Source organism: Lampetra planeri, chromosome 19 (assembly GCF_965212315.1).
Source record: "Lampetra planeri chromosome 19, kcLamPlan1.2.h2, whole genome shotgun sequence".
NCBI lineage: Eukaryota > Metazoa > Chordata > Hyperoartia > Petromyzontiformes > Petromyzontidae > Lampetra > Lampetra planeri.
The window spans coordinates 7,304,140-7,328,578 of NC_136125.1; the positions used below are offsets into that span (position 1 = coordinate 7,304,140).

Below are 24,439 nucleotides of genomic sequence, written 5' to 3' on the forward strand. Positions count from 1 at the left end.
TGGTGCAAGGTGTAAACATCGCCACCGGGGAGACAAAGGCGTCCGGGCGTGGTGCCGATCACCCACCCCTTCGTGTGCCATGCCAGCCTTCATAGCAGCTCGCTAACATTACTTGCCCCAGCAGTGCTAAAGGCTATATGGGGGATCTTTGTGTGTACGTGTATGTTCTGTTTTCTCAACACAGTTTCTGAGCACAGGCCCAAAGGCCCAAAACGAGCAACCAAATTGTGTATATGCGAGTGTACGAATGCCTGCGTGTGTGTCTACGTGCACACGTGTACGTATGTGTGTACAAGGGCGCTTTTGTTCATCAGCAGACACGCGTGCATACACGTGTCTCTGAAAGTGAATGAGCACCCACATGTACGTGTTTATGCATGCGTGGGCGAGTTTGTGTGCATGCGTATGTAGGGAGTGGTTAGCGTGGGGAGCGGTAGCGTAGTAGCGCACTGCGCTACGGACCTGGCAGCCTGCGTTCAATTCCAACTCACAGGTAACATATCAGTGGTGAATATTTGAACCTGTCCTGGGCCTCTGCCAAGTCGACTGAGCCTTAAATGAGTACCTGGTGCGGTATGTGTAAACATTACCACTGGTAGACAAAGACTGCAGGGGCGAGGTGCCGGCTACGTAGACTACAACCAATTCTCGTGCGTCGTGCTGGCCTTTCATGGGTACTTTCTGTCAACAGCACTTGCCTCAACAACTGTGCAGGTGACACGGGGGGATCTTTGCATGTTTGTACTCACGTGTGTGCGCGTGCGTCGCTTCCGTTGCCAAGATGCTGGGCTGGAGGTGGAGGTGAAGGAGCCACCCAAAGGGATGATGCCACCCCACGCCTCGCAGCAGCCCCGACCCAAACCAGAGCACCAGCCCAGCAAGGTAATCACCGCGCCACAGGGCAACGCAGCCGCTGCTCGTGACGCTCGCGGCGACGTTTCGGGTCCTTTGGTGCCTGCGATCAGCAACTGTTTTTTTTTATATATGTATATATAAATACGATGATGGTGATAATTACAATGGTGATGGGGGGTCTTGTAGGTGCGCAGGTTTTCGATGAGGGACAGCGCCGGCCTCCGCGTGCGGAGTCACCCATCCCTGCAAAGCGAGCAGATCGGGATCGTCAAAGTCAACGCCACCATCACCTTCATCGACGAGGTTCGTCCTCGCATCCTCATGTCCTCACGTCCTCCCGTACCGAGCTCACAGGTGGTGGGGGAGTTGGGGTGAGGTGGGGGGTGGGCGCAAGAGGCTGGTGGGAGGGGTACAGCGTGAAACGTGGTGGTGGAAGCAGAATTTTTGACAGCGTACAACCAACGATTATTTACAAACCCCATTACATGTTGTTCTGGTGCATTATGGGTTAAAAAATATATAGGTAAATAAAGAAACTGTTTTAGGCCATCTGTCTATTGTTTGATACTTGGCCGATCTTTATTTTCGATGTAACGATTCCATCCTTCCACAATATGATGAATTGTTACATTTTGAGGTCGCGAGTCAATTAGACAATTCATTATTGTCTCGGTTTTTGGCGCCTCATTTGTATTGTTTTTCATTCGTTCAGGATTTATTCTCTACATCATTTGTGCTCGGCGCTTCAGCCCTTCTGTTGTTGCGATTGAGACACCTGCACGTGTTTCGCTAAACTAAATATCTTTTTTAATGGACGAATACCAAATGATCATGTTTGCGTGTCGTGTCGCGCCGCGTCGGGTAGGTTCACAATGACGACGGGGTGTGGCTGCGTCTGAGCGACGAGATGGTGCGCAAGTACGTCTCCAACGTGAACGGCAACCCGGAGGCCTGGTGCCTCTCCTTCAACCAGCACCTGGGACGCAATCTGCTGGCGCCTCTGGAGGTCAGCGTCCGGCGTTACGGTGGTGACGCCGTGAATGCGGAAGTGGCCAGCGAAACCGAAAGTGCAGTTGATAGCGATTCTGAATTTGATTAAAATTGCCAAATGCTTGACATTGTGGTACAAGGTACGATCGGGCCAAAGACAGTTACGCTGGGTGGGACACATTTTAAGAATGGGTGAGGGCTGGATATCTAGACAGCAATTGGAGTGGTTTCCACGATTCTGGCGACCAAGTGCACATAGTGGGATACTGCTCGGGCCGATCTTGAAGGTCCCGCGTCGACTGCGCAGCAGCTGCTGGATTTGGGGGAGGGTAGGAAGCGTTGGCAATGGGATGTGGGTGCTGTCATTAGCTTTGGCCATGAAGACTTTTTGATCTTGGATGTGTCAGGGCAGGGAAATCATGGGAGATTGGAGAGAGGGCCCGAGACAGAGCAACCGGACACAACAACGAGCCCCAGGCAAACCCGTGGCACCGAGGGCGCAGCGCCAGTGCGTCACGGGGCATCCTAATGGGGCCTTTTGAAGGACAGATCATGTTCTGCAACTAAGCTCTAGCCCTGCTTCATACTGAGATCACACCAACTTGAAACTAATACTAGCCATTGCCATGTTACCCACGCAGACTAGCTTAACCAAATGAGCCAAACAGACTCTAGTACACAGTCTTAAGTCCTTAATCACAGCGGCTAGCGAGATCCTTTTCGTAACTTCGACGATACTGTACACAAAGGGGCCGCCCATACATGACGTCACGCACCTAGGGGGGCGGGGGTCAGACGTGTGACGATGTGTGACGAGGGGGGGGGCGTTTGAGAAATGTGACGTCACATCAAAATGCGCAACTTTGAATAAATATAGACAACACGTTCTACTTGATTAAATACACTTTTTAATAAATGTTTTCTCCTACAACATCAGAGTGCAGCGCCACATTAAATACGCACTACAATGACAATAGTTGAAAGTGATTTGAAGCATAAATTTTGATTTAAAGCTTTCATGACTGCAGGGATTCATATTCTTGGTTCTTTCGGTAAAGTCACATAGAAGGGAAGTAATAAAATAATTGTTTTATATTTTTCTTATTTTATTGTTTCCCTTCTACTTGACTTTACCGAAAGAACCAAGAATATGATTTGAAGAATGTTTTATTTTTTAAATGGAAATATGGCTTTGGGGGGGGGGGGGGGCAGAGCTTTGTGACGTCATATTTAATGGGGGGTCTGACTTTTTGTGACGGGGGGGGCGGTCAAAAATCGTCCAAAATCGCGTGACGTAATTTATGGATGGCCCCAAAGCACACTCGGGCGGCTGTCAAACACATGGTGAGATCGTGTGTTCGCTTGTTTCCCGTCCGCCTGTCGACCTCCCAACCCCCTCCCAACAGCAGGAGCCCAAGTCCATCTACGAGGGTCTCCTGAAGGAGGCTGTGGGGAGGCGTCTCTCAGAGGTGAGGTCACGTGGGACGTGTGTGTACACATTATCAGGCACGTGCAGTGTGTCATTTTATAAGATTGCTAGCCATGTGGACAGGTCGATAAGCACGGTTGGCTATGTACGGTGCGAAAGAAGTTCAACATACATACACCACATTGCGTCTCATGGACTGATCCCATCCGTTATGACTTTATTGATAAATAAATTTCAGCTTTTTGTCAAATCCACTGCCTCCCCCATGCCGTGTCGGTCATAGGGGTTATTTGAGCATACTTCACTACATCGGTCAGAGCGGGTGGGTGAAGAGGGGGAGGAGGGGGAACCACGACGCGGATAGATATCACTCGTCACCGATATTCGCTGTTGCCAGGAATCAAACTCAAATTCACGTCAGGGTTTGTAGCGTGCCAACCGGGGTGCCCACCTCTCATCGTGGCCCCTGAAGTGCATATGGCAGTGGGCCATGGTTCAGTGGACAAGCGTGGTGGGTTCTTTTGGCCGAAATTGGATATGGGCTCTGGTGCAAGGAATTAAATGGGGGGAGGCGCAGAGCTCCCCTGTGCAATTTATCCCCCCCTTTTTGTAACATGGCTTCTGTTGCCCCTCCGACTTATGGGTCCAGGCACAGTTTCACCACCTGCAGACTCGATAGCTGCCCTATCACGTATCCAGAGTGTGGTTGGTGTTGGCGGACGGCAAAACCCATGGCACATGAGCGAACCCCGTGGCACACGTGGGCGGTGTTCCCGATGTGACCAGGTGGGAGCCAAGGAGCGGTCGTCGCGGCTGCATGGTGGGCCCGGCTTCTACGTGGTGATTCGCACCGGCACGTCCGGCCACAACGTGCGGAGCCGGCCCAGCATGCGCGGCATCCCCATCGGCACGCTGCTGCTCGGCAACAAGATAAAGGCGCTCGGCGAGGTGGGGACGCCGCCACGGTTACACAGACACAAAGACAAAGATCCCCTATGTGGCCTTTATCAGACTGTTGGGGCAAATGCTGTTAGCGAGCACCTTTTAAGGCCGACACGGCAGAGAAGGGGTGGGTGGCCAGCACCATGTCTCCCAGTGGCGAGGTTTACTAAACACTGCACCAGATCCTCATTTAAGGCTGAGACGACCTAGGGGGAGGCCCAGGACGAGTTCAGATAATTGTCACTGGTGTTAACCGTGAGCGGAAATTGAACTCGGGTCACCGGGTTTGGAGCGCAGCATGCTGGCCGCTACTCTATCGCTCATTAATGCACTCAATTCATGAATACAGCACATCGGAATAGAGAGCCCAACTCCCACCCTGTAAAACATGAATGTACGCATACGCAAGCACGTGTGGGTTAACACGCAAACACGTGCACGGTGTGCTACATGGTTTTTATGAAATCAAATTTAAATTAAATGTACAGCACATGTCGGGGGACTGTCAATGTCAGTTAAATTTTTTATTATTTTTAATACAAGGCCTCAACCAAGTGAAAGTAGAAGACTTAATTTTCTGCTTCCAGATGTTTTCTTAATTACCCCCTGCATCTCTTGAAGGATAACAAACTAATTAATTCAGTCGCGAGTAATTCAACGATGATTAATAATTGTGCCGTTCTCTTTCCTCGAACCTTTTCTCTCATGTTTCACGTTCACATTTTGTGGCTATAATCGGTGCTCCTTGGATTGGAGTCAAACTTCAAAGACCGGAAATAGACTCCTTCACAATTCCGGAAATTTGCCCGATGAAGCTGATTGTTATCGCCAGCGAATTACTCTCCAACATACCGGTGTGCTGAAGAAGGAACTAATTGACACGTTTTGTTCACGTGACAAACCTTGCTGTGATTGACTTTGTCGGGTGGAGGTGGGTTTACGGGACATTTACATTTACGGGATCTAACCCAAAAAAACGTTATTATAAATAATAATGGTTTGCGAAAGCCTACGTGGTAATACGAGGCCTTTATGTTTGTTATTTTTACCCGCCGGACCTCAAATTAGCACAGTTGCCCATGTAGGGTGTGATAGAAGTTCAGCGTACGTACATACATAGTTAAACTTCAAAGTGATTTACTGCTTAAATTACCCCTAAGGCAGTGCTCCATCTCCTGTTTACATTCTGGCCGCGTGTCCCAAATATTTCCGTTTTTCTGTTGTGTAATTCATTCCAAAAATAATTCAGATTTAACTCGAATAATTGTAGTTACATTTTGTTAATATTTAATTTTTCTACGTACGCGCAAGGCATTGCTTACGCAGAGGTTTTGGGGTCGTCTGAAAGCCTCCGATTAGCACGGTTGGCTACGTACGGTGCGAAATAGGTTCAACATACATGCAAGCAATTGATTGTGGAAAAATAACCATTAATCGATTAAATATTCGTGTTTATGCTCGCAATCATCGTGTAGAAGTGTGCGTGCCAGTCAGTTCTTTTCAACCCGCTTGTATTTCTATTCATACTGTTGCAGCTTCTCCTCCAAATGTCTTTATACGTATTATTAATACAATATATTTATAAAATGATCAAATATTAATTTTCTTTAATATTTAATACTATTTTATTTTATGGATTCAAAGCATGATAATCCTCTGGATTTATATATAATTTAGGTCATAATATTAATATATTATCATGTTCATATTTATTTCATGTTTTTTGTGTGTGTGTGTGTATATATGTATCGATTCATACCACTGTAAGGATGTGAGATTGACTCATTTGAGAGTTGGAAGTCGCCGTTTTACACTGGGGAGGAGAGAACACCTGGGAGTTGTGATCCACGTGATTAATTGAGTTTCTTATTCACATGAAGTTTTGTATTCATAGACACGAGGTGCATGCGCACCAATACCGACCTACACAATTTCCTGAGTTTTGATGTTATGACGTGGCGTCATTATTGATTAAACATTCATTACAATATGCCACCTGTGCCTGAAAATACCAAAAAAATAATCGCTGTGTGTGTATCAAATCATGGCCCCCGAATTGTAACAGGTCACTGAATCGCAGAGTTGTTGAATCTTCTGTGTCGGTCACATGTTTTTTGTTGTCATAAAGTGTGTGCCTGCATGCTTGTGTATGTCCGTTTGTAAGCTTCGTGCGGAGACAAAGTCGACCGGACATGGTGCTGGCCACCCCCCACCCCCTGTCGGCCTTCATAAGTGCTCCCTTACAGCACTTGCCCCGAAGTCTTGGAAGGCTATACGGGGGATTTTTGTCTTTGTATTTCACATGCCTGCCTGTGTGACTGCGTGCCTGTGGGTACGTGTACCTGTGTTAAAGTACGGTACCTATGTGCACGTGCGTGACTCCTGTGGCTTCGTGCGTGTGCCTGTGTGTTTTACACGTACCTATGTACATGTGTGTGCCTGTCTTTGCGTGCGTGGATTCACGTACCCGTATAAATAAGTGTTTGTGTGTGTGTGTATGTGCGTGTAGTGTAGCGGTTAGCGCGCTGCGCTATGAACCTGGCGACCCGGGTTCGATTCCCGCTCACGGCTAATACCAGTGACGATTATCTGAACCGGTCCTGGGCCTCCCCTAGGTCGACTCAGCCTTAAATGAGTACCTGGTGCGGTGTGTAAACATCGCCACTGGGGAGACAAAGGCAGTCAGGCGTGGTGCTGGCCACCCACCCCCTCATGTACCGTTCTGGCCTTCATAGGTGCTCGCTAACAGCACTTGCCCCTACAGTCTGTTAAGGCTATACGGGGGATCTTTATCTTTGTTTGTATGCAGGTGAGCAACAGCGAGGGGCTGTGGGTGCAGCTGGAGCGGAGCAGCATGGTGGAGTACTGCGACGGCGACGAGGGCGAGGCCTGGTCACTGGCGCGTGACCGCAGCGGCATGTACTACCTCAAGCATCCGGAAGGTGACCACCTCTTCCTCCTGCTCGTGTACCACGCTCTTCATCAATATCCCACGCTCATCAGCGGTGTCCCACACTCTTAATCGGTATCCCGCTCTCTCCGTCAGTGTCCCGCGCTCATTAGCAGTGTCCTGCGCTCTGCAGCAGTGTCCTGCGCTCTGCAGCAGTGTCCCATACTCTTCATCAGTATCCCGCGTTCTTCGTCAGTGTCCCGTGCTCTGCATCGTTGTCCGATGCTCTTCAGCAGAGTCCCACGCTCTTCAGCTAAGATGGGCCACCCAATGTACCTACTCCTCCAAGAACTTCTCCCAGAGCTAAGATGGCACTCAGTTTACATACTCGCGCACGAACTTGTCCCCCAGGTAAGATGGTCGCCCGGTTTACATAAGGCGATGTTTTGTTTTGTGCCACAGACGAGAGTCCAGATGGCGTGAAGGCCCCCATGGGGCGTCCCTTCCCAGTGCCCGTCTCCGCCATGAACGGGGCGGACGGGAACCTGCAGGGCTTCGACTTCATGCTGGGTGTGTACGCGACGAGCCGCATGGCCCGCGAATGAAACGCGAGCCCCTCCACTTTCGTCCTCTTGCACGACGGCCGGCGACGGATTGCGACACGGCTGATTACATTTTCCGGGCGGTGGTGGCGTGCACGCCCTTAATCCAGCGCCTGTGGAGGCAGGGGTTGGTGCATCGCACAAACTCTAGCCGTGGGCATCGCGGTCATCGTGATGGCCGTACAGCAAGTGGATTTATTTCCAGCTGTGTTCCATCTGTATGGGGATTAAGGGTCACCCCCTCGCATGCATGGGTTTTTTTTACACTGACCCAGGTTTCATAATATTGGGCCACAGAGCTTGGGCAATTGTTTCCACCGGTTTGGTCTCCTGTTTGTTTGTGGTTTCCTGCGCTGCTTGAACTGCACCTCAATTTGTGCGTTTTAATTCGACCTGTGAGCAACCCCACAAATTTACTCTAAATATCCCCAAAAGTAATGTCGAGTTGTTCGTGCTTCAAATGGTTTGGCTGTGCACAATGCCAATTCTACATTTCACACCGGTCCAGCTTCTCGTTCGTCTCGTGGCTTTAAACTCGCGGCGCTGCAGCTTTGCTTTGAGTTTCTCCTGCTACCTCTACTTTTATTTTTCATGCCGCCATAAGCTGGGGATTGGATCTCGCTGTGTAGTTCGTTTACGCTAAGGCCACGGTTGTTGAGAGTGATCGTCGGGTGGCCGATGCTTCCTTGATGTGCCCAGCAGGGAGAAACGATGTGCAGCGAGTGAGAGCGAGCCTTCAAACGTACCATTTCAACTCTGGAAACGCGCATATGCGGGAAAGATACCGCAGAGACAAAGACTAAAATATCCCCCGTTGTAGCCTTGAAGAACGTTTTGCCAAACACTGTTAATGAGCGCCTGTGGATTGACAAATGGCTCTGAGTGATATTGATTAAAAGTCTTTACAATTGTATTGCTGCTCTACACAGTACAAATACACTCAGCGCCATACTTCAGAGTGAACCCACAGTCTGTATAAATGAGCATTTGATGTCTAAGAGAGAGGGAGAGCGAGACCCTTCGCGCGGCACCCTCTTGCTGGCCTGGGCTCATTAAGCTGCTAAAAAGCCTGCTGTGAGGTTGTACCGGGGGTGGGTGGGGAGTTGGAGCTGTGGGGGTGTGGAGGTCGTCACACTGCACTCGCGCGGAATGACGTGCACCTGTTTAGGGCTCCCCCACAATTTCTTCCTTACCCACAATCCCTTCCGCCGGCTGCCCCGGTTCACGCTGCACTGCTGAAACATCATGAGGTGCACCTACCCGAGCTACCCATAACCCCTCGCCTACCCATTAATGCCTTGCCTGCGCACAACTCTGACGTGTGCGCAGGCACTGCTGCCCCACCTGCATGATCACCCTCGGCCCCCTCTTCCTGCCCGCTTTCCCCTCTCGGCCCTCGCCACTCTCACCTTGTCCCCTCTATTCGTCGCTGCTGCCCCTCACCGACGCTCGCGTCTGCATGGCTGTTTGCCCACCCGTTCACGGCAAGCGTAATCTTTTACCCTCGGCGATTCTTTCGGCTTGGCACGGCGGGCGGCTGGGGCTGTTTCCCAGCATCCATTGCGGACTCTTGCCCGTTGATCTACAAAGTGCTTGTCCCTAGGATAACCTTGGCAATCTCTTGTTTTTTTTTGGCATTCGTTGATTTCCTTTAAGTAAAAAAATCTGCCCCGCGGAAGAATATTTGAACCACAAAAAATTAGGTCGTAAACAAACGCCGAAACGAACGGTGACAGTTACTACTCCAGACTTATTTTAGTTTCGTAGCAGTGACTCAGGCATTTGTAAAATCAAGTGGCCCTTGTTCATTATTATTTGTTAACGTTTCCCTCTTTCCCCGTGTATGTTTCCGCGTGTTACATTTCGGTTGGCATTCTCCACCCCCCACCCATCCCTCCCCCCGTGTTTCGTGTGTCTGTCCAGTGCTTGCCCCCCCCCCCCCCGTCACCACGTTTTGTGCTGGTCTCCTTTTTGATTTTTGTTGTTGTTGTTGTGCTGCTGGCGAGTGTAGGGGAGCACGTTAGTGGCGTGCTGGAGGCCGCAACGCAGGCCCGACCCTTCCTGCCGGGGGGCGGCGGTGCGTGCGGGCCACCAGGCAGGCCCCCGCCGGCTCCCCTTGCTCCCCCCTTCTCCCTCGCGCACGGCCCCTTTGTGTTCGGGCAGGCCCTCCTGAGTCCCAACCCCACAGGTGCACGCCACACCCACCTCGCTCCCTCCCTCCTTGCCCCCAACCACCACCACCACCACCACACAGGGTGGTTCACTGTCGGCTTGTGAAAGTGAGAAAAAAATTTAATTGCCACGGTCCGATGCATTCCAGTGACATAGCAGTGACGTTATTTATTTCGGTGCATTTGCTTTGTTTATAAAATGGGGCCAGGACTTTGTAAAAACGCTGCTGGGTGAAGACCCCTCCCCACGTTGTGTAAGTCATTGTGGTTGGCTGGTCATACTTCACCACGCTGGTCAATGCGCGTTTGGGATGGTTGGAAGTCGGCTGGGAATTAAATTCAGGTTGCTGGGTTCGTAACTCAGCGCACCAACTACTTCACCATTGCTGCATCCTTCCTGAGTTAAGCCTCAGTGCAGTGAGCTGTGGCACAATCCTCATCGTGCCCAGCACAGCCCAGAGTGATTCTCCACAACCTTGCACATCCGATCCTTTCCTCTGTCCTCCTCACTTCTCCTTGCGGTCGCCGTTTTGTTTTGCATGTTGAGACTGGGGCGCCGCTGTCAATTCACCGTCGCAGCGTTTTCCGAACCGGGGCGTTCGTGCGCGTTACGACAAAGTGTCCAATGTACGATTGCGACGCGCGAGGTCGTGACCACGAGAGGTGGTCGCGTGGCTCAAGGGGCTCGTAACATGTTGTTGAAAAAATTGAGCCATCACCACCAAGATGCCGGCCTGAAAACCGGCACCGAACCCAGGATCTCAGCGGTGCCGGCGGGGGCGGTCCGTCCTCTGTGCCGCCCCCGGCCACCTCTAAACAACAGTGATTTCAAAAACGAAAGACCATGCTTCACCTGTGAATATGCCTGTGTTCGCTAACCATAACCGTGGCCCAACCCCAAAGGTGGCAAGGACATCCTGCAGGCGGTGGAGCCGGCGTTCGGCGGAGCCCTGCACTTCCCGCGCACCGACACCGCCTCCCACCGCATCAAGTCGGACGCCAAGTCGTCGCGAACCGAGAGCCGCTCGGGCCGGGCGTCCTCCAAGAGCGGCGACCCCTCGCCCCGCACGGCCGCCGAGTCCCTCCTCCTCAAGTCCGACGCCGCCAAACTGCGCTCCGAGTCGCACCACGGCCGCTCCCTCTCGCCCAACCACAACTCGCACGTCGCGCCCAAGTCGGAGTCGCCCCGCCGCCCCGCCTCGCCCGTCGTCTTCCGCCCGGAGTCGCCCGTGCCGAGCGGCGGGAGGTCCGTGTCGCCCAAGGTGAAGGCGCTGGCGTCGGCGCACGGCGGTCGCTCGCCGAGCCCCGGCGCGTCCAAGACGTTGCCGGCGGCGGAGCAGGCGCGGCCGGCGAGCCCGGCACCGGGCAAGCAGCCGCCGGGAGACGCGGCGGCACGACCCGCCAGCCCGGGGCACGCCAAATCGCCGGCCGCTGCCGCCGGCGGAGCCGTCAACTCGAAGGCGGCGGCTGCATTGGCGGCCGTGGCGCCGACGGGTGCGGCGGAGCAGCCGGCACGGTCAACCAGCGCGGCCGTGAAGGCTGCGGCAGCGGCGCTGTCGGAACAGTCGCCGCGCTCGTCCCCGTCGCGGGAGAAGAGCGGCGGCGGTGCCGGTGGTGGCGGCGCGGGGAAGAACGGCGCGTCGCTCAAAGTGAAGCACGAGCCGGCGCGCGAGCGCTCCAAGTCGGACTCGTACGCGCTGGTGGACACGAGCGAAGGCAAGGACGGCAAGGGCAAGCGCGCCGGCCCCGCCGCCGACGCCTTCAGGCCCGGCCGCACGGCATCGCCGCGCTCAAGGCCCTCGGCCAACGGGGCGGACGGTGCCGGCAGCGCGGACGCCGGTGGCTCAAAGCCGTCGGCACACGTGGTGCAGGAGAACCTGCGCAGCGAGATCGTGGCCGTGTGTACGTCCAGCGCACTGTCGACCGGCGCTGGGCGGTCTCCCGACGGACGTAAGAAGCAGGCATCTGATGCCAGGGTGGCCGCCAATGGCGCGGAGGATTTGGCGGTGGCGGTGGCGGCGTCAGCCGAGGGACCTTGCTCACTGCAGCAGCTGAAAAGCGACGAGGATTCGGACTCGGCTCCGCGCGTTCACTTCAGCATCGGCAAAGCGCCGGCAAAAGTGGAACTCGACACCCGGCTGTCGCCCAAGACAGGGCGGAAGAGCCCTTGCCGTTTTGCGCGAGTAAAGAAGGACAAATCCGGCAGCAGTGGCTGCAGCGGTGGCGGCAGTACCGGCAGCAGCGGAGGAGGTGGTGCCGGTGCCGGGAAATCCGGGGAACGCGCGTCGAGTCGACCGGCCAAGGAGGCGATGTCCCCGTCGGTGGCGGAGTGTGCCCGCACCGTGTTCGCCGCCTTCCTCTGGCACGAGGGCATCGTGCACGACGCCATGGCGTGCGCCTCCTACCTTAAGTTCAACCCGGCGCTCGCCAAGGAGGGCGTGGTGACGGTGCCGGGCAGGGCCGCGCCGGCACCGCCAGGGCAGCGGCAGTTGGAGGACGGCGGCGGCGGCGCCGAAGACGCGGTCGCGACGGGTTCGGCCGAGTCGGAGCGGGAGGCCAAACTCAAGAACCGGCACTCGCTGGACATCTCCACGTTCCGCGTGGTCAACATGCCGCCGCCCGGTGCCATCAACAAGAACCAGGTGCTGTCCATGCTGCGCGAGGGCGGCCCCAGCGAGGACGACCCTGACGCGCCCGCGGCATCGTCGTCGTCCGACGAAGCCGGCGGCTGTTGCGGCGGCTCCGGCGGCACCGGCGTCGGCGCCTCCCGCGCCCGCTCCGCACTGCCGCTCACGCTGCAGCACCTGGTGGCGTTCTGGGAGGACGTGTCACGCGCCGTCACCCGCGCCACCGCCCAGAACCTCATCTTGCCCAGCCCGGGCGCCGGCGCCTTCCTGCTGCGGCGCAAGGATTCGGGGCGCGAGAAGGAGCGCTCCAAGAAGGAGAAGAAGAAGAAGGACAAGGCGGAGGGGGGGCTGGCGGGCGGGGCGGCGGGGGGCGCCGTCGGAGGGGCGGTGGGGCTGGCTGCCGCCGGTGGAGGGAGGGTGCGAGGGGGGAACTACTTTGGCGACCTGGCGCAGTTTGCACTTGGGGTGGCGGGGGTCCCGCCGGCGGGTGGAGGGCAGGAGAAGGACACGGTGTGCGACCTCTGTGGGGGGCTCTACCCGTACCCGGTCACCTACCACATGCGGCAGGCTCATCCGGGTGAGTCCTCCATCTGGTCCTCGACACCACGATCCACATACACACACGATCGTACAAAGACAAAGATCCCCCGCATAGCATTTAACAGACTATTGGAGTGCAGTGCTGTTAGAAAGCACCTATGACACATAGGGGAGTGGGTGGGCAACACCTGGTCGCCTTTGTCCACCTTGTGGTGATGCTTACACATCCCACCAGGTACTTATTTCAGTCTTAGTTGACCTAGGGGTGGCCCAGGACCGGTTCAGAGAATTATCACTGGCTGGGAGCTGGAATCGAATCCGGGTCGCCAGGTTCGTAGTGCAGCACGCTAACCACTACGCACCCACACTGCTCACCTGCGCAGGCTGCGGGCGTTACGCTGGCGGTCAGGGCTACAACAGCAGCGGCAACTTCTGCGGTGGCTGGGCTGGCAACTGTGGCGACGGTGGAATGGGTGGCAGCACTTGGTACCTGATCTGCGACCGCTGCCGAGAGAAATACTTACGCGAGCGGCAAGTGGCGTCGAAGGACAAGGTGAGAGATGGCCTCTTGTCGACTCGCTTGTTCATCCACTCACCTGTTCACCTGTTCATCCACTCGCCTGCTCACCTGTCCATCTGCTCACCTCTCCACCTTCCCACTCGCCACGCAAACTCAAGCTGCGCGGCAAAATACGTCAGCGTCGTGTGTAATTCGTACGCAGAGTTGTCGTTTCAAATGCTCATTCGGAGACGCCGGTCACACCCCCCACCCCACAACGCCGCCTTCCGTCGCGCACGGCGCAGGTGAAGCGAGCCAAGAAGAAGTCGTCGCAGTCCCGCACGACGCGGTCCCTCCCCCCGATGGAGGCGCAGCAGGTGATGCGCACCAACGCCCTGTTCCTGCTGGCGCTGGCCAGCTCGGCCGAGACGGGCAGCCCCACCTACTACCCGCAGAAGCCGCACGTGCAGACGCCGGGCTCCGGCGACCTGCAGCTGAGCGCCAGACTGGGCTGCCTGTACCTGCAGACGCTGGCCAGGTGAGCGCACTATCCTGTTTGCTGGAGGAGGGTGGCGGGAAGTGCGGGGGAGGTGGAAGGGAGGGAGGGAGGGGATGGCGTGGGGGAGGTAGCCAGGGAGATGCCGGTCGCGTTTAGATGCCACAAACCAAATTGGTATTGTGTAGACTCGCACACATTTACAGTTTGGACCGACTGTTGCATTGCTTGACCTGGCATGACCTGGAGTGTCCGTGACACGACACAACCTGATTGTGGTGTGGCTTGAACCCTGCTCGGCCTGGGGTGGCGTGGCCTGAACGTGGCGTGGCGTGCACCAGCAGGCAGCAGCAGGCGGAGGTTCTGGTCGGGGATCAGGACCCCACGCTGTACGCGGACGAGGTGCGCTTCTTGCGCTCCACGTCCGTCACTGTGCCCTACATCTCTGTCACGCCCGGCGTGAGCCCGCTCACCGCACACCAGCCCGATGAGACCACCAACCTCAAGTCCCTGCCGCCCAGGTAAGAGAACAGCTTCGAGCAATCCGCTGTTGTGGCAAACGCCACTCCAAGCCGTCCGCTGCCTATCCGTGGTCTCGTCGTCGATCTCCGATCTCTCGGGCATATTCTGTTGTTTCCCTGCCCACCGAACATTGAGCCTCGTGTCAAAGTGTTTAGTCCAAGCCAACTTTTATTATTGGTCAGTGGTTCTCTGGTTTTCGTCGGTTCGCCAGCGTGGAGGTTACGATAGCTTGTGCACACATCTGCCATGGCACATCTGCGGTGGCACATCTGCGTGTGCGCGCGCCACAGTGCGTCACCACGCCTGTGCCTCTCTCTCTGGCTGTGGCTGTTAGTCATGCGCCACCTACTCCGGTCTACCAGCGACCGAGGAAATATTCATTCATCTGCATCCGTGCTTGTGTGTGTGTCCGTACATACATGCGTGGGGAGCAGTAATGCGGTGGCTAGTTCTCTACGCTACGAGCCCGGCGACCAGAGTTTCGAATCCCGCTCACAGCCAACATCGGCGACGATTCCCTGAGCCGGTCCTTTGGCCTCGGCCTTACATGAGTACCTCGTGCAGTGTCTGAACATCAACATTGGTTGTGACAAAGGTGGCCCGGTGTGGTGTTGGCCACCCACCCCCTCATGTGCCTTTCCGGCCTTCATAGGTTCTTGCTAACAGAACTTGCCTTAACAGCCTGTGTGAACTATATGGGGAACCATTGACTTTGTGTGTGCGTGTGTGTCGTACAGCTGATGGAGCGGTTAGTGCGCTATGCTACGAACCCGGAAAACCGGATTCGATTTGCGCTCATGGCCAACACCAAGTGATGAATATCTGAACCGGTCCTGGGCCTCACCTAGGTGGACTCGACCTCAAATTAGTACCTGGTGCGGTGTGTAAACATCGCCACTAAGGAGACAAAGGCGGCCGGGCGTGGTACTATCCACCCACCCCATCATGTGCCGTTCCGACCTTAATATGATCTTGAAAACAGCACTTGCCTCCACACCCTGTATGAGCTACCAGGGGAACCATTGACTTAGTGTCTGTGTGTGTGTGTGTCGTGCAGCCTAGAGACGAGTCCCATCGGCGAGGTGGACGGAGGGAAGCGCGTCGTGTTCCAGCGCTCCTACTCCGTTGTGGCTTCCGAGTACGACAAGCAGCCCAACTCGGGGGCCGCCAAGGTCAAGGCCATGGCGCGACGCCGGGTCAACAGCGGGGACACTGGTGAGGCCCCACCGCCCCGCTCCGTCGCCCCCCCCCCCCCCCCCATGGAAAATCCTCTTGGAAGTGAGGTGGCTGGGTGGTCCGAGGTTCCAGACACTTGAGTCGGCACCACAGGTTTTAGCCGCTCCACCATTAAGCCTGGTACGCAAGTGGAGCGAGTTGATGGTATAATCCCGGTCACCAATGAGTCAGAGACCCACCCACACTGATTTGTGATTAAACAAGGTTCTCAGGTGGAGTGGGTTGACATTCTCAAACGTTTAAAAAGTGTAATCCCTCTGTATGGCATACGGTGACTAGTCTGCCAGTAGGGGGGGGGGCGATGATTGCCACGCGTAATTCCAATCAATGGCCTTGCTACGTAAGAACGGCACGAACACCGAATGTTCTCGCGATTTGATCGTACCGCTGACAAGTATGTGGGATTTTCATCTTCGTTCCTGACGGCGCAGGCGAGGGAGGTTCCTCGCTGCTGCGGCACCCGTCGCCGGAGTTGGCGAGGCTGGTGCAGGCCCGGCGCGCCGCGGGGAAAGGCGAGCGGGCGTTCACGTGCCCCGTGCTCACGTTCGTGGTGCAGCGGCACAGCCTGGACGCGTTGGAGGCCGCCATGAAGCACGCCCTGCGCAAGTCCGCGTGCCGCACGTTCGCCATGGAGGTAGGAGGGACCCGGCATGATGGCCCCCGCAATGGAGACGCAGTTGACACGGAGGGGAACGAGAGAGAGAGAGTCGCGGTCGAAGGAGAGCGCATCCAAGACTCGCCAGTAGTCGTTCGCCTCCTTGTCGCTTTTTTGTTGCCGACTGCTTTTTCTCATTCACACTGTTCAACCCCACCGCACTGCAGGTCACAACAACACACCCAAAAACTCACTGGCGTAAAGGGCAGTCTATATTAAAACATCATTATAATTGTTCTCTGTTGGTTTGCAGTGGAGAGCACCTGTCAGATGACATTACTATTTTAGATCTTCCTAATTTTTTTACACTTTTTGTTGCAGAGGCATTTAATCGCGTTATAAATGCAAAGGATAATTTATTATTACGATTATTACCCAGTGATTAAAGTAACATGGGGGGACTAGTTTCCCTGCGCTCTTTAGTGGTCCACGATCGATGATGAGTTTTCGGGTTGCACCCACGTCTTGCTAGGCATCCCCGACCTTTTTGAAGTTCCTGAAGAAGCTCCCAGCACGTGGAGCGAAACGTCGGACATCACGCCAAACAGCCCCGAAGACGCGTCGGAGGGCTCCTCGACAGCGCAGCCGCGAATGCCTCCGCAGTGTCTGCTTTGACTGCCGGTCACAACCCTGTCTGAGGGCGCTTGGCTTTTCCGTCCCTTCTAGGCCAGGCTTCGGTAACCTGCGGCTCAGGAGCCGCATGCGGCTCTTCTTTAAGGACTGCAGTGCGGCTCTTGAAATTTGAAAAAAATGTGGCTGTTCTTGTTATTTTCGTTTTTGACCCCTGACCATGGAAGTCCAGTTTGCCGTGGGCAGGGGTGGGCAACCCGCAACTGTGGAGCCGAATGCGGGTCATCAAGTACTGTTTTCGATTTAAAGCTTTCGTGACTGCAGGGATTCATCTTCTTGGTTCTTTCGGTAAAGTCACGTAGAAGGGAAGTAATAAAATAATAAAAATAAAACATAATAAAATAATATATTAATATAATAATATAAAATAAAATAATATAATAAAATAATATAATAAAATAAGAACCAAGAAGTACTGTTTTGTGAGATTTATTAAGGACCACCGTATTGTATTCATGTGCATTGCAGCTCTTAAAATATTGTTTTTTTACTGAATTCGAAAAATATTGACTCTTGTTTTGGTTGCTGACTCCTACTCTCTAGGCCTTCAACTGGCTGCTGTGCAACGTGATCCAAACCACATCGCTGCACGACATCCTGTGGCACTTCGTGTCGTCGCTGACGCCAGCGCAGAGTGAGCCCGAGGAGGAAGAGGAGGACGACAACAAAAGGAGGGAGGGCGGAGAGCAGGTACGGGCTGCCGGGCACACACGGACGCGCGTGGACGGGACGTGTACGTACACACTCGCAAAACACAGATTTGGGAGCACCCCTCTCAACCCACGTACTCCAGCATCCCACACCAACTGGTTTGGTGAAGTATGGTAAAATAATACCTGTAAATAACACTGCGTGGGAATGCCTTCATCCAGCGGTGTATTGATAAACGGTTGTATGTTGCCTTATTGTTAACGTAGGATTTCGCAGCTGGTATGATTCATAATTGTTTTTTGGGTTAGACCATGTAATTTATCTGGTCAAACTTGTGTCGTAAGTCCCTCCACCACCCGACATTGCCAAACAAATTAAATTGTCACGTGACATAAGTTTTTTTAACTCGTGACATTTCACTTGAAACTGCACTAACCATTGTCTGGACAAGACTGATTAAGTCAGAATAATGTCCATTAAAGCACAGTTCTTAATGATTATGCATTGAAAACAATGATTCTTACGAACGCGATTCATTACATGTGCCACAAGCCCTAGAATTGGCATATGTGTGCATCGTCACGCCTCCACTGGAAATGACAAGAGCTCAGCAATATCAGCAGCAGCGAGTGGCGTCCATAAACACTGCCCCTGCACGTGCCCTCTGCGCAGGAGAGAGACTCGCGCGTTTGCGAGCACCCGCTATCGGACATCGTGATCGCGGGCGAGTCTGCCCACCCGCTCCCGCAGGCGTTCCACCGCCTGCTGCAAACCGTGTCGGACCTCATGATGTCACTTCCTGCCGGCAGCGCCCTCCAGCAAATGGCGCTCAGGTTCGATCGCGCTCCCACGTCACTCCATGCCGTTCTGCCCAATGCCTGTTTTATTTAACACCTTGTCCAGATCGCGCACAAGATAAAGGATCTCTCTCTCTCCAGTTCTCACGCATTCTAGTGCAGCCCTCCGTGTTAAAGAATAGAAGTGGGCCCAGTAAATGGTGGCTTTAAGCACACCCCTTGGGAGCAAGGTCACGTGTGCCGGTATCCTAAGAGTTCTTGCTTCATAAATTGTGTTATGTCCTATGTAAAGTAAGGATGCGTTTCTTGTAGCAAAGCTGTGGTTATATTAGATGCATATATATATCCAGCTTCTGCTGTGTCGCACAACGACTTCTGAGATCCCTTCAAAGTGATCTATTACAGACAGCATGGGGAAACACTTCCCGACCCGCTTTCGCCACTGAGAGTAATGTTTGTCGCGTGGCAGTCAAACCGATGCGTTTAATTCTTAACACTGGATTTTAGCCAAATTAAGTGTGGAACCAAATTAAATGTGACGGTACAGTCATTTGTGGCTTTGATCGTCACCTTGCTATACTTGAAAATCTGGTTTAATCACAGGTGGTTGACACCTGGATTCAAACCCTCAGCGGTGACAGCTCACCACTCCGACCTCTGATACCAGTCCTACTCTCCGGATCGGAATTCTGAATCCTTTGGAGAGAGGATGACAGAAAGATACCGGTCACAGAAGTGAAGAATGTTCCTTGGCTGGATACAAATCCGTCACACTGTTATTTGCGTACCATGTTGCCCATTAGTTACAAAAGTATTTGTGTACAATTAGCGTCTAAATGCGATCACGTCGGATGTCGCTGTTCAGAAACGGTGGCCGAAGTTATTTCAGAGAGGCAATCATACTGCAGAGAAAATCAACGCGTTGCCTGTTACAATTATTTCTCTGCAATTGGCCCGTGATCTTTAACGAACTTTGACCTCCGTTTCCCAGGTGCTGGAGCCTCAAGTTCCGCCAGTCAGACCACCAGTTTCTGCACCACAGCAACGTGTTCCACCACATTAACAACATCCTGTCCAAGTCGGACGAGGGCGATGGTGACGACAGCTTCAACGCCAGCGCGCAGGCGGGAGACCTGCCAGGGCCGGTGAGGCACTCGCTCACACACAGCAACAACACCGGCCGTCAGTCGCCACTGACGGTGATGTCGCCACAGCACTTGTGCCAAGCTGAGTGTGCTTGAGGCCGTGTGAAGGGTCGAATGCCCGCTTACAAGAGGTCACCGGACAGATCCAGGTGTTAGGACTTGCCAATGCGCCAACTGTGTTGCCCCCTGTGCCACCTTGCTGCGTTTTAGCCACTCGGGCGCTCTGCTCGGTGTTGCTAGCGTCGCTTCTTCACCGTTGCCACATACTTGCACCCGTTTATGTATATATGTACGTTTAACTTCTTTCGCACCATACGTAGACAACTGCTCGACGCATATGCATGCGGTCGCCGCTCTGGCTTCGCTCGCCAACTTACGGCGCTCCCGCTGTTCCGCCGGTAGGACCAGTGCGTGGTGTCACTGCTGCGCGACCTGACGTCGTCCTTGGAGATCAAGGCGTCGAGCCGGCCGGCCATGACGGGCAGCCTCACCGACGGCTCAACGGAGACGTTCTGGGAGTCGGGCGACGAGGACCGCAACAAGACCAAGAGCATCACCGCGCTGTGCGGTGGCGGCGGCGTTGGTGCTGGCGGCAGCAAGGGGCTGCACGCACGTGCCTTCTACGTGCACGTGGACAATTCGCGAGACATCGGGGTGCGGCATGACGGGAGGGAGAGGGGGGAGGGGGGAGGGAGGGGGGAAAGGGGGGAGGGAGGGGGGGGAGGGAGGGAGGGGGGGAGGGGGGGGAGGGGGTGAGGGAGGGAGGGCCTGCTGACTCCCTGTGGGGCTCATTGGGTCCTGGTTTCTCTGTCCCCCTGTAGTTGGAGCAAACTAGATTTGGGGATATAAGATAAATAGAGACACAGTATTTGACGAAATCATTAAAATAAATAGACTTCCGAATCTTCAAGCCCTCTCATTTGTGATACCGCTCTGGGGTTGTGTAGACCCTGTTATAATTGGTGTTCGTGTTCCCTCTGATTTCTCGTTCGTGCTCATCCTGTCTTTGTTGACGACCCACAGAACCGAGTGAGCTCTGTATCATTCCTGGCCGGGCCTACAACTGAGGAGCTCACGAAACTAAAGCAGGTAAGACACATGTGAGAGGCGTGGGCTTCGAGGTGGGCATGAAATGGCCAGTATAGCTGTGGATTCTTGAATCTGTTAGTACGACGTTTTGAGCGCTACTCCCTTGTGTATGTGTAGTGGGTTTTCCCCGGTCTCTTTTGACAAGAAGCCAAATGCCCTTTTACGGAGCTGACCAAATATCTCATTGTTGCAGGACAACTAAGAAAATTCAATCTTGGGACTCGCTGACACTTTCCCAGTTAGGAGGTAAATTAATCTGCCTTGCCAAAAACAAAGGCGTGACATCACCTACTTCACGCTATCCCACACCCTCCCAGGTCGAGTTGGACTCCCGCCACATGGGCTGGGTCGGCTGCGAGCTGCCGTGCTCCCTGCGACCCGAAGCACCGCCCCTAGCCGCCGGCGCCACCGCCATCCTTGGCGCGGTGGCCGCGGCTCCTCCGGTGGGCGGCGGAGGCCCGGCGGTGGTGCGCGTAGAGCTGCGCGGCCCCGAGAACACCCTGAGGGTGCGGCAGGTGAAGGTGCTGGGCTGGAGGGAGGGCGAGAGCGCCCGTCAGCCGGCGCCCGTGTCGGCCGCCGCCGCCGCCCAGCAGAGGAACTGCGAGGCCGAGACGCTGCGCGTGTTCCGGCTCATCACCTCGCAGGTTGGCGGCGGTGCACTCCCCCCCCCCCCACCCCCCCGTGTTTGGTCGATTTTTCTCGTTCTGGAGCGACCGTTACCTTACCGCGCCGGCCGTCTCTGCTCTGCTCCCACTCCCTCCCGCAGGTGTTCGGCAAGTTGATCTCCGGGGACAGCGAGTCCACGCCCGAGCAAGAGGAGAAGCTTCTGCTGTCGTCGCCGGACTCTGATGACAAGGTACCGCATTTAGCGTGGACTAACAGCTCTGCGGAAACGGCACACACAGAGAGAGAGGGGGGGAATCGCCTTACACGCCGATGTGGTTTGCACTGAATCGCACCCGAACATCGCACGAAAGGTTCGGCCACCGCTTACACCAGTGGAAAGATGAGAGGCAGTCCCTCCCCCCCTCCACATTGTGACTGTGGCTATCAACTTGAAACCATGGAACTCATTGCCCAACAACACCCGAAGCTTTGCTCATTCACAGCCATTCACATCATCACCCGCCCTGGCAACCCTCAAACCCACTCACCAGCCTCTACATTAACACTGAACGCTGCGAATCACTCTGCTGTACACGAGAAACGACCCTAACCACCAGCACTCCCCCTCCCATCCACACCCCCTCCCCTTACCTATTCTATCCCACCTCTGTGGAGCTGAACGGTGTCTGAAATGAACCCCGGGATATCTGGATGTGCATAGGCAGCGTTACGTGCCCCGTCATCGCTGGCAGGTTGACCATCGTTATCGAAGGTTGTTTGGTTTTTTTAAGCCGGCGTTGCACCGACTCGTCGATTAAAATCCAATCTTCTTCACGCGACGATGCGCCCATTGAATTCCGTGCATGAGAATCGATTATTTACGATCCATTTTAAATCTCTTGTTTTTGGTTCAGAGAACACCTTCATCCTCCATGAATTTCACTTGTACCACAATTAGAAATGGTAATTGAATATTTTTATCAAATTGTGACCGAATTATGACAATTCATTGCACTCCCAAGGGGGAGTGAGCGATCAAATGTCTAGGAAGGATGCGGGAATCCAATGTTTTTGAAGCACATGAGTTTAAAACAAGTTATCGTGACAAAAATGTGTCAGTCCAAATAACATGTACGTAGAATAATAATAGACGTGTAATGTGTCGCCCTCTGTCAATCCATCGCTGAATGAAGGCATAATTACCTCCAGGAAATTGTTATGAATTAGTGACAGTGGGTCGTTATTGAAGAGGATGACCACCACGGAGATAGAGTAGAGATGATGTGCGATAGATCACTGGAAGATCAGCAGCCCGAGTGCTGAAAACTAGCCAACAGATTGATAACACTTCCCAAAACACTGTCACATTTGCGACCGATGTTCAGACGCGGGTGATTGAACGAACGAATGTGACTGCCCCTCCTGTTTTTTGCTGTCGTCATCACAAGGCCAAGTCTGACGCAGATCTCAAAGAACATATGGTTGGCATCATCTTCAGCCGCAGCAAGCTCACCAACCTCCAGAAGCAGGTGGGTGGGGGCCTCGTGACTTGACCCATCGCTCACAATGTCAGCCTACGGGTCAGCAATAGGTGGACGGAGTTGGTGAATTGTTCCACCACCACCCCTACTCCGCCCCCACCCTTTCCACCAAAATCATGCAAATGGACCACTCCATGATTTTGGAAGTACATTTCAGACACTTTATAAAGATGTGGGTAATCAGTAATGTAATCATAAAGTGACTTTTTTTTTAATATAGCATCGTACACCAACCAATTAGGACTGTGATGCAGAATTAAGAAATTTGTTCACTTTTAATTGATGGGGGAGAAATGTCCTTTTCCTCCAATGTTATTGCGCTTTTGGTGAAATGGCAGGAGATGAAATATCCATTTGGAACACTCACAGAGCAGTGCAACTGCTTTAGAAAATGCTGTGTGGAGGTACATATCACAGAGCTACCGCTGAGACCCATTCACGATCACCACAGCAGAAGGCAGCACTACTACTGCTCTGCCACTGAGAGTAACGTACATCATGTGACAGTCAAACCGATACTTTAATCCTAAGTGGTTAAATTGAATCAATTTAAGTGCAGAACCACTTTTAGTCATGTTTTATATATATATGTACATTAATTGGTGACTTGAGAACCCATTTCAATCACAGGTGGCTGAAAGCCGGATTCGAATCTATGCTATCGACTGTTCCAGCTCAGCGCTCTGACCTCTGATCCACCCGGCTACCAATTTCAATAATCATGTAATTGCCACCTGCGTGCTTGCCGAATACGCGGAAATCACCGTGACGTGACGCCCGAACGCCGCGTTACACCCGGCCGCAGCACACCTGACCCCCCAATTTCCCCAGGTGTGCGCGCACATAGTGCAGGCCATCCGAACCGAGACGACGCGCGTGCGGGAGGAGTGGGAGACTGCAATCTCCAGCCGAGACAATGCCAACGCCCGCCCGCTCACGCCAGCCGGCGCCGCCGCTGTCCCCTCCTCCTCCGCGGCCGCCGGCGCCTCGGCCCTGCCGGCTCTCCCTCCGCCCGCCGTGCCGTCTCCCGGCGGGCCCAGCGGCGCCAGGGAGGCCGGAGGGGAGGCCGCCACAGACGCCTACTGCTTCGAGCTGCTCTCCATGGTGCTGGCACTCAGTGGGTCCAACGTGGGACGCACGTACCTGGCGCAGCAGGCGACGCTCCTGCAGGACCTCTTCTCGCTGCTCCACACGGCGTCACCCAGGGTGCAGCGGCAGGTGAGTGCCAGCGCACGTGTGCAGCGCAGTGGTCTGGTGAGCTGCACTGCGCTACAAACCCGGCGACCCCAGTTCAATTCCCCGCTCACGGCCACCAACACCAGTGACAATTATATGAACTGGTCCTGGACATCGCCTTAGGTCGACTCGGCCTCAAAAGACAAAGGGGGTCAGGCATGGTGCTGGCCACCCACCCCGCCTCATGTGCCGTGTCGGCCTTCATAGGTACTCACAGCACTTGTCCCAAAGTACGTCAAGGCTTTCTGGGGGATATTTGTCTTGTTGTGCTTTGGCAGGCATGAGTGCTG

General features: G+C 54.3%; 1 protein-coding gene across 1 annotated transcript in view; it reads left to right on the top strand.

The window, feature by feature from the left end:
- MYCBP2 (MYC binding protein 2) overlaps positions 1–24,439 on the top strand; it is a 124,823-nt gene that overhangs the window by 75,927 nt on the left and 24,457 nt on the right. The window contains 23 exon segments of the mRNA XM_078602847.1: positions 782–882; positions 1,042–1,158; positions 1,721–1,861; positions 3,252–3,314; positions 4,061–4,222; positions 7,026–7,158; positions 7,569–7,676; positions 9,720–9,896; positions 10,783–13,083; positions 13,430–13,599; positions 13,851–14,083; positions 14,383–14,562; positions 15,621–15,778; positions 16,231–16,433; positions 17,628–17,774; positions 18,408–18,568; positions 19,524–19,677; positions 20,080–20,331; positions 20,701–20,766; positions 21,084–21,410; positions 21,533–21,622; positions 22,821–22,901; positions 23,745–24,131. Of these exon segments, the coding sequence (XP_078458973.1) occupies positions 782–882; positions 1,042–1,158; positions 1,721–1,861; positions 3,252–3,314; positions 4,061–4,222; positions 7,026–7,158; positions 7,569–7,676; positions 9,720–9,896; positions 10,783–13,083; positions 13,430–13,599; positions 13,851–14,083; positions 14,383–14,562; positions 15,621–15,778; positions 16,231–16,433; positions 17,628–17,774; positions 18,408–18,568; positions 19,524–19,677; positions 20,080–20,331; positions 20,701–20,766; positions 21,084–21,410; positions 21,533–21,622; positions 22,821–22,901; positions 23,745–24,131 (5,912 nt within the window).